Here is a 9,912-nt window from a genome sequence, read left to right as displayed (position 1 = left end):
TAACAAGTATAATAATAAACTTAATTATAAATTATAATAAGAAGAAGTAATATTAATAAGTAATAACAAGTATAAAAATAATAAATTATAATAACAAGTATAATAATTAAATAAATAAATTATAATAATAACAATTATAATAAAAAAAATAATAATAAACTTAATTAATTAATTTATAATAATAAGAAGTAAACTTAATTAGTTAATTATAAAAACATAATGTATTGCTTTTTTTAATAATAAAAAAAAATTAAGAACGTGCCAGGCACGTGGGCTGTGCCGTGCCGTGCAGTGGGCTGGCCTGGTGGAAATAGAGGCACGGAACGGCACGCCGAGACCGTGCTGGCGTGCTGCCCACCTTTATTCCCGAGTGAACCAAACAACACCTTAAAGTTGCGGTATGACCTACGACGCTGAATTTCATACTTTTGCATCATTGACTATTCTAGTGCTAGTAAATTAAAGGTGCCACATAAATACTAATTAAGGCTAATTGTTTAACTAATGTAGTAATGTATGATAGTACTAAGTTCATTTCAAGAGAATATGCTTGAAGTCTAGTCTATTTTTTTTTGATGTTTTTGATCCCACTTAAAGATGATCTATGTAATATAGCTTCAAAGTAGATTATCAAAAAAAAAAAAAAAAAAAAAAAAAAAGCTTCAAAGTTAATAGGTAAAGGTTTTCTTTTGAAAACATAAAGTAATGCATTGCAAGAAGTTGTATATTATGTATCATAATACTATAATTAATGACATGCACACATATATAATATTGCCTTACATGTTTTTCTTTATTATGCATATTGATTCCATTGTAAGTATCTAATAAATTAAATTAAGAGAATAATTGTCTATTAGGAATGAAAATGCCATAATTATTTTTTTTAATTGTTTTTGAATGAAACAATCAGGGAGAATGATTAATATATAAGGCTGATGAGATATTTCACCCATCACCTTATTTATTGGCTTGGTTTTCTGATGGAACCCTGTTGAGCATATATATTATCAAACTCTCTCTTTTCAAAATGCAATTTGCTTGTGTATGACTTAATGTAGCTTTATCATGGTATAATTGGTATTAAAGCACATAATTCTGAATCCTGATTTGATTCGAAGAACACAAAATAGAAAAATTTCATAACGATTCAACAACAGAATTTTAAGCGTGTTTGTTTATTGTTGAATATTTGTCCATCAATTTTGTTAAAGTTTCATTTTCTTATTTATGGAAAATATCATGTCCTTTCCACTTAAATAGTTTTATTTTTCTAATTTTTAACTTCTTAACAACTTTCTCTTTTAGATCAATTGAACAACTATCATTATTGCTTGAAAAAAATGACAAATAAAAAGATATTGTGCAAATTTTTGATATTTAACCAAGCTTTTTATAAAGTAACACATTGAACAAAGGACAAATTTCAAATTAATCATCCAACACAAAATACACTTTAAAATTAAAAAAACATAATGATGATTATTTTGTTGGTGAAATCCTTAATATATCCCCTTTTTGCCTGTCATTACAAAGAGTAAATGAAAGTACTTATATCCACTATCAATATAATACTTGCTATCAAATTCAAAGTATAGCCTTTACAAAAGTTGTAACTGTGCTCTCTTATTGAGACTTTCTATACTATACCATAGTAATTGTTACTATACCACTAGAATGCAGAGCCTAGTAGCCTACACACCTTGTAGATAAGGGTGTTCCAAAGCCATCTCAGCTGTAATCCTCTTGCTTGGGTCAACACTGAGTAATTGCTATATGCAAACAAAAAATTAAGCGACTTAAATTAGAAACTTATTAATACAAGTTTATAAATTGGCATTTATCTAGTATGCTTGGAAAGTATTTAAAATAATAAGTGACAAATTATTATACCAATATAAGATCCCTGCCTTCAAAATCCAATTCAGCACTAATTTCACCTTCAAGTTCCTTCAATCCAAACACAAAAGGTATAAGAATTGATAAACAAAACTTGAAAACTTGGTAACAACAAAATCAATATACCTTTTCAATGAATTGTGGCATATCAGTAGGATAGTTTGGGAGGGAACACACTCCAGCCCATGTTGCTTCAGTTGGGGTTCCCAACTTCCTGATGAAATACGTTAGGACATAAGTTAATAAATCATTTAAAATGCACCAAAACCTATAATGTACAACAAATTATAATATGAACATATTTACTTGAAAATTTGTTGGATGACGTGGAGCTCAGATTCGGAATGATCTTCAACAAGTGGCCTAGCCATCAAAAATTCATAGAAGAGACATCCTACCGACCATAAGTCCACTGCGGTTGTGTAGTTTACACTACCAAGTAAAATCTCTGGTGCTCTGTATTGGAGTGTCACTACCTATAAAATCAATGGGAAACAATTTTATTACAATAATGCTATTTCCCAACTAAACATTTCAAAAACCAAAATTACAATATAATACCAAAAATACAAACCTGTGGGGTATGTGAACCACCAACAAACTTTGAAGAACCAAAATCAGCAAGCTTGAGCTTCTTGAGCTGCTTTTCTCCAACTCCAATTTTTTGAACTAAAATATTTTCTGGCTTCACATCTCTATGTATGATGCCTTTTTTATGCAAATATGACAGTGCATCAAGAATTTGCTTCACATATTTCTACAAAAAAATAATTTATGTTAGACATTTTAATATGCTTTTTTTATAATTGATCAAACATAAATAAAGATAAAAATGATAAGAATAATACCTTTATCTCAGAAGGAGATTGATAAGCATTTGGGTTCGTCTCCAATTCACTTTGCAAATCGTATGGCACATATTCCTGTTGGGTTTGAGAGTGTGGAGAACGGTTTCAAGAAGGCTAAGGGGGTGCATAGCTTAGGAGATTAAGCTATGGGCTATTGCTTAGTGTAAAGCAATGGTGGATGTCAAAGGGCTGACTTCAAATGGGCATATCTCAAGATCTAGAAGTGATATTGAGATGATTCAAGTTGGAAGGGATAGCTCGTCTCAAGAGCTTTCCAACGCCTAGTCATAAGCTCGATTTGGTTAAGAATCGAGGGAGTTATGACTGTTTTAAGAAGAGTTGTCTGAGCAGTGCGGGAGTTCGACCGAACTTCTGAAAGGTTCGGTCGAACCTGTTGTAGATTTTCATTTGAAAAAGCTACTGACTCGAAGTTCGAACGAACCTCTGGAGGTTTGACCGAACCATCCTTGGTTCGGTCGAACATGGGGTAGGTTCGGTCGAACCTCGTGTATGCTCTGTTTTCTACGGTTTTGCGACTTAAGCGATGTGGCTTATTTAAGACCGTAGGATTGTTTTATTTAGCCTAGCACTATATATATTCATGTATTGTCATTGTAGAGTAGAATGAGATGAAGGGAAAGATGTAGAGATAGAGAGAGCCTCATGTAAACCCAAACACTTAGGGTTTAAGTGTTTGAGAGGGTGAGCTTGGGGTGGGAGCTTTAATGGTGATTGAAGCTTGTAATCTACATTGTTTTTCATCAAATTGTTACTCCATAGTGGATTGGTGGGTTTTTCTCCCGGTTCTCGGGTTTCCCACGGTAAATTCTCCTTGTCTTGTTTATTACTTGTTTTTCCGTCTTCATGGTTGTTAATTATCGTTAATCGCAAACTTAGCTAGCACATTCGTAATCCCTTTCAATTTAATACCAATTGTAAGGATTAAAGTGTTCAACTAACTTGCAATCAACCCACAATAGCAATGAACAAACAAGCATAACAATCAAAAACAACTTTGAAGGAATTAAAGCAAGTAAAAGGAAGACAATGTTACCGTGGGAAAACCCGAGAACCGGGAGAAAAAAACCCACCCTTGCACTATGGAGTAATATTGATGATGAATGAACTCAAGAATTACAAGCATGAATTGTATAGAATTCAAATGCTCCTCACAAACCCTCTCAAAACCTCTCTATGTGTTTAAATGTTTGTGAATACTCAACAAAGAGGCTTAGAAAAGGTATATATAGTCTAGGTAGAAAATACAATCCAACGGCTAAGATTAAAGCAAATCGCACAAGCCGAAAACGAAGCGACGAAATAGGGAGCGGGGAGGTTCGGCCGAACCTACCCAGAGTTCGGGCGAACCTAGGGTGGTTCGGTCGAACCTCCTTGGGTTTGGTCACTCCTCCTCTAGAAATGTAAACTGGTGCACCTACTGACTTAAAACCGGGTTCGACCGAACTTTTCACAGTTTGGTCGAACCTTAACAATAAGGCAGCTTCTATGCAATCTCCTTATGTCTCCATGTATTTATCTATCTCCACACTAATCCTAACAATTCCATCACTAAGTTTACACTACTTGGTGAAATAAAGATTTTTTCCAGCCTATTACCACCAATAAAATAGAATATCATAAGCTAACAATAAAATAGAATACATAAGCTAATGCAGAGAATGAACATTACAATGATTAGAGAGATAGAATTTCACCTAACAATATTTTCATGTTGGGTGTCCCTTAGAATAAACATTTCTCTGACCAAACTTTCAGTGATTTCATTATTCTGCAATGCAATCACCTTCATAGCAAATTGTTGTTGCTTCTCCACATCAGTAACTGTGAAGACTGCACCATAAGCTCCACTGTTTAGAAAATCTCCAATTTCGTACTGATTTCCATTAGTAGGAACTTCTTCAGCATGTTGTTGACCTATGAAACCTCCTTGTTTAATTTCCTTAAGTTCTTGTTTAATTTCTTCAAGTTTTTCCAAGATCAGTGATTCTATTTGTTCTTCCATCTACAATGAAAGAAAGAAGTATGAATAGCAGAGCAGAGAATGGGTTTGGGTGAGGAGAGATAACGTGTGGGTCCTAGTGAAAAGACTAGTCAGTTGTTTTGATAAAACAAGCAACTTTACTATTCAATTGGCACTAGTATAATTATTCACTGTATTTTTTAATAAAGATTTCAGATATTTGACCCTTTTTTTTTTTAGAAACAGGGAAATTAATTTATATTTAACGATAATCCAAGTACACAAAGCTAACCAAACATCAGGAACATACTTACAACAGTACCAATGCAAGCTCCCCAAAAGATTACACAACCAAAGAAGAAACTGATCTAAACTAGCCGAAATAAGACCAAAACTATGCATTACTAATGTAATGCATAGATATTTGATCCAACTGTAGAAAATAGGAGAACTAGGTAAGAAAAACACACCAAAACACGATAGGATGATCGAAAATCGATCGATTGATCAGAAAAAAACAAGCTCGCACAATCAATTAAAATATAAAGAACAGAAATCAAGTTTTCAAATATAGCTTGATCAAAATTTAATGCAAACTGTAGGAATATTGTGCAACAAATGGAAAAATTGTGCGATTACAAACAAAATTCAAATTACAATATCACACCTAGATGCATTACTTCAGATTTTGATGAACAATTGAAAATCGAGTAATTCAGAAGGTATAATTAACCCATTAAATCAAAAAACAGTAATCAATTTCTTAATATATATATAACCAAAATTCACATATTAAGCAGTAAAATTAATACCAAGAATTTGTTCTACAATATGACAAAATGAATGAACCAATAAATTAAACACCCACTTGATTTTCTCTCGTAATTCACCATTAATAAGCAATAAAGAATATTCAATCAACCCAGTATCGAAAATGCAGAAAATAATAGAGAGATTATCAAAGGAAAACAGCAAAATTGTAATAATAAGAGTAGAAAATGTCAAAATGAATGAACCAAGAAATTCAACACCCATTTAATTCTCTCTCACAATCCGCCATTAATAAGCAATAAAGAATGTATAATCAACCCAGAAAATCGAAAATGCAGAAAATAGTAGAGAGGTAATCAAAGAATTACAGCAAAATTGAAATAATAAGAGTAGAAAATGTCAAAATCTTACAGCAGAGTTGGTGGGCATAGATTCTTGATCATTGTTGTCATCGACTTTCTCCATCTTTATCTTCTTGCTTGCCTTTGAATTTACAATACTCAGAAAATTTTAGAACAAAGAATTTTTGTATTTCTTTTGTATTTTTTTGAGAGCAATAAATTGAAGTGGTTTATACTTTATATTACTGGTTCGCGCTCTTTTTTTTTTTTTTCTTTTTTTTTTTTAAATATACTACCTCCGTTTTTTTTTTATGTGCAACTTTCTATTTCTTTCTATTTTTAGTAAACAAAAACCCTAAAAATTACAAATTTACCCTTACTTAAAAATTCAAATTTTCTTAATGTTACCCTTATCTTATTTTAATCACAGTAACTTTTTTATCTAATCATAAATCATTAACCTAATTTTACCCACCCATTTACTCATCTCCTAGTCTATCCACCACCCATGCACCCTCTTCATCTCTGCTTCACCCTCTTCATCTCTTCATCTCTTTCACCTTCACCCTCTTCATCACCCTCCTCCCTCAAGAGTCACGACCACCGCCCCTCCCACCACCATTCTCTCTCCTCCTTCACAACCACCTTCCATCCCACCCCCTTTCTGCTCCCTATGACCACGACTTTCTGCTTCCTATGACCACCGGCTTTCTCTCTTCATCTTTTTTTTCGTTTTTTTTTTGGGTGATTTATGTTCGAATTTTCTTGGTTTTTTTTTCAATTTTCTAAGTTTCGAATTTTTGGGTTTTGATTTTGATTTCCTGAGTTTTGATTTTCTAGGTTTTGATTTTGTATTTCTGGGTTTTGATTACGGGGGTGGGTTAGGATTAAGGGGTGGTGGGTGGGTTAGGGTTAAGGGGTTTTCTACGGGTGGATTGCTAAACATCGCCCGCAAATCTCCACATAAAGCCCACAAAATTCACTTGATTTGACAATATTGCCCTTAACATATAAAAAAAAAAACACACTCACACTCTCATCACCAAACACTCATCTTCTTTCTACATCTCTCTTAAAAAAAAAATTCAAACTACGGCAATGTCAAGACGGCAAGGCAAAGAATTGGCGACGGCTGCGGCAGAGGGAAGGAGGGCTCACGGTGGCAAGGTATTTTTGTTGTCTTTAATTTAAAAAAAAACGGTCGTTATAGGCGGGGCGCTTGGCTAGGACGCCCAGCCCCTGGTGGTGGCGGTAGATCCGGCTGCCAGAACGACCGGGCTGGCGTCTGGGCTGGACGCCCAACCACGGTTGTGGCGTTTTTGTTAAGGCGCCAGCCCAGTAGTTCTGGCAGCCGGATCTAGCGCCACCACCGGGGGTTGGGCGTCCTGGCCAGGCGCCGCCCTTGTGGTAAATTTTTTTTTGTATGTATTTTTTTTTATATGTATAATATATTTTTTGTTTTTGGAAATTTATGTATTTTTATTTATATGTATAATATATTTTTTGTTTTTGGAAAATCAGAAAAAAAAATTTTATGTCTAATATATTTTTTTTTTATGTATAGTATTATTTTTTTATGTATAATATAATCAGAAATATTGTTTTGATAAAACAAGCAACTTTACTATTCAATTGGCACTAGTATAATTATTCACTGTATTTTTTAATAAAGATTTCAGATATTTGATCCTTTTTTTTTTAGAAACAGGGAAATTAATTTATATTAAACGATAATCCAAGTACACAAAGCTAACCAAACATCAGCAGGAACAAACTTACAACAGTACCAATGCAAGCTCCCCAAAAGATTACACAACCAAAGAAGAAATTGATCTAAACTAGCGGAAATAAGACCAAAACTATGCATTACATGCATTACTAATGTAATGGAAAAATTGTGCGATTACAAACAAAATTCAAACTACAATATCACACCTAGATGCATTACTTCAGATATTTGATGAACAGTTGAAAATTGCTCAATAGTTGCACAATTTTAGAATAATTAGGTCAAGAAACACGGTTGGATGATCGAAATGAAAAACGAGTTCGCATAATCGATTCAATAGCACTGAACAAAAATCAAGATTTTCAACAATCAACCATAGCTTCATCAAACACATTGCAAAATATAGGAACATTGTCATTGTAAGATTATTGAGAAAAACTGTGCGAATACTACATATCAGACATGCATTACTTCAGATAATTGATAAACAATAGAAAATCGCTCAATAGTTGCGCAATTTTAGGAGAACTAGGTCAAGAACACACAAAAACACGGTTGGATGAGCGAAAATCAATCGATTGATCAGTGAAAACGAGTTCTCACAATCGATTCAATAACACAAAACAGAAATCAAGATTTTCAACAATCAATTATAACATTGTCATTGTGCGATTATTGAGAAAAACTGTGTGAATACTACGAATTGGGGGAATTTAGAAATCAAACCATAAAAACTTCAAGAATTTGAAAATTAGACCTCAACGACGAAGATCCGACTGCAATCGCACCAAAAATCGTGAAGAAATTGCTCAAACCTCAGCCAAAACTGATGAAATCTGCATCAAATTGCAACGGAAGAGAGCATGGATTCAAAAACCAGCGATTTGCTGATGAGAAATGACAAACTAATTAGCATAAGAAGATAACGAGAGAGAGTACCTGCAACTGATGTGAAGTGCGTGTGAAGTGAGAGAAAGAGGAGGATGATGATTCGAATTTGATTTAATGTGATTTGCAATTAGCGCTAAAGAGTTTTTATAACGAAGTTTTTATATATTTATTTTTGGTGAGAAAGTGGGCCAAGCCCAGAAACAAAACACACAAACACACTACAGAAAAAAAAACGAAATTGAACAAAACAAAAGCAAAATTACCCGATTGGCAATTAGGGTGAGCACGGATAGGATATCCGATCCGAAATCCATTTTCGGATCGGATATCCGTATCCGAAATTAGGATATCTGATATCCGATATCCAATCTGAAAGCTTCGGATATCCGAAATTTTCGCATCAGATATTTCGGATATCCAGTATCCGATTCTTTTTATTAATAATTTCTAAATTCAAAAATAAAATTGAAAAAAGAAGAATAAAAATTGAGAATTGAATAAAATGAGAGAGAAAATTAGGATTAACAATCGGATCTACAACCAACCCAATCGGTGAAGGTAATAAAATCAGACTTGACGACGAATCATCATAAAAAGTAGTACAAGGATTAAACTCAGAAAACATAGATTCAAGCCAAGTAGACAGATCTAAAGGATTATAATGAACAGTTTCAGAAGCTAATTGAGAAAGACCATCTTCTCGAACATTTCTCATAGCTTGTTGTTCCACCATATCTGATGACCTGACCTTATACCCCAAAATGGCAAGCAACTCATTAACTCCGCAACTCATCAACTCCGGCAACTCATCAACCAGAACCCACCCCAACCACTTAACCCACAAACCTCCACAGATTGAACCTGAACTCACCCTCAATTACACCACCACCACACCTAAACCACCAACCACACCTTAGTTGCCAACACTATCACCCCCACCCCAGATGTGAACCACCTCCACCCAAACCCGAAATCGAAACCCCCTCTCACCCAGCCCCAAAATCGAAACCCCCTCTCACCCATACCCGAAATCAAAACCCCAACCCCAATTAGACCCGAAATCCCTCTCACCGTCACCAGAACCCAAACCTACACCCTAAGACCGAAACTCAAACCCGAACCCAAACTTGTTTTCTATGATTAAAATGATAAGGAGAAGTTCGGAGGTGGTGGTAGGTGGAAGCAGGCAGCTGGATGGGGAGTGAATTCCGACCTCCCACGCGGCGGCGGTGGTGGTGATGATGGAGATAGGAGGGGGCGAAGAGAGAAAGGAGAAGGAGAAGAAGAAGAGAAGAGGGGAAGAGAGAGAAAGAGAAGAAGAGAGGCGGGTGGGGGTATGGGGAAGTGGGGATTGAGGGTAGTTTTAGGGTTTGGCATATTTTATATGGGTGATTTTTTCGGATATTGGATCGGATATCCGATATCCAAAAAATCCAAAATTTGGATATCCGA

At 34.6% G+C, this 9,912-nt stretch overlaps 2 protein-coding genes across 4 annotated transcripts; both read right to left on the bottom strand.

Annotated features, from left to right (window-relative positions):
- Window positions 1–1,370: 1,370 nt before the first annotated feature.
- LOC110739276 (cell division control protein 2 homolog) lies at window positions 1,371–9,824 on the bottom strand. 3 transcript variants are annotated; one of them, XM_021919739.1, is made up of 11 exons: window positions 8,509–9,824; window positions 8,327–8,405; window positions 5,911–5,982; window positions 4,463–4,770; window positions 4,312–4,357; window positions 2,748–2,822; window positions 2,474–2,656; window positions 2,206–2,375; window positions 2,026–2,113; window positions 1,894–1,950; window positions 1,371–1,772 (listed from the first exon to the last, which is right to left on the bottom strand). In XM_021919739.1, exons 3-11 carry the CDS (start codon window positions 5,962–5,964, stop codon window positions 1,695–1,697), a joined length of 1,059 nt encoding a protein of 352 aa, XP_021775431.1. In that variant the 5' UTR covers window positions 5,965–5,982; window positions 8,327–8,405; window positions 8,509–9,824; the 3' UTR covers window positions 1,371–1,694. The 3 variants fall into 3 exon arrangements, with proteins under 3 accessions (XP_021775431.1, XP_021775433.1, XP_021775432.1); XM_021919741.1 differs by lacking the exon at window positions 5,911–5,982; XM_021919740.1 differs by lacking the exon at window positions 5,911–5,982 and having other exon boundaries at window positions 8,327–9,824.
- LOC110739341 lies at window positions 8,386–9,193 on the bottom strand. Its single transcript, XM_021919808.1, has 3 exons — window positions 8,999–9,193; window positions 8,724–8,907; window positions 8,386–8,456 (listed from the first exon to the last, which is right to left on the bottom strand). Exons 1-3 carry the CDS (start codon window positions 9,191–9,193, stop codon window positions 8,386–8,388), a joined length of 450 nt encoding a protein of 149 aa, XP_021775500.1.
- Window positions 9,825–9,912: the final 88 nt, after the last annotated feature.

This window comes from Chenopodium quinoa, unplaced genomic scaffold (assembly GCF_001683475.1).
Source record: "Chenopodium quinoa cultivar QQ74 unplaced genomic scaffold, ASM168347v1, whole genome shotgun sequence".
In the NCBI taxonomy this organism is placed as follows: domain Eukaryota; kingdom Viridiplantae; phylum Streptophyta; class Magnoliopsida; order Caryophyllales; family Amaranthaceae; genus Chenopodium; species Chenopodium quinoa.
This window is presented reverse-complemented; position numbering and strand designations above follow the sequence as displayed.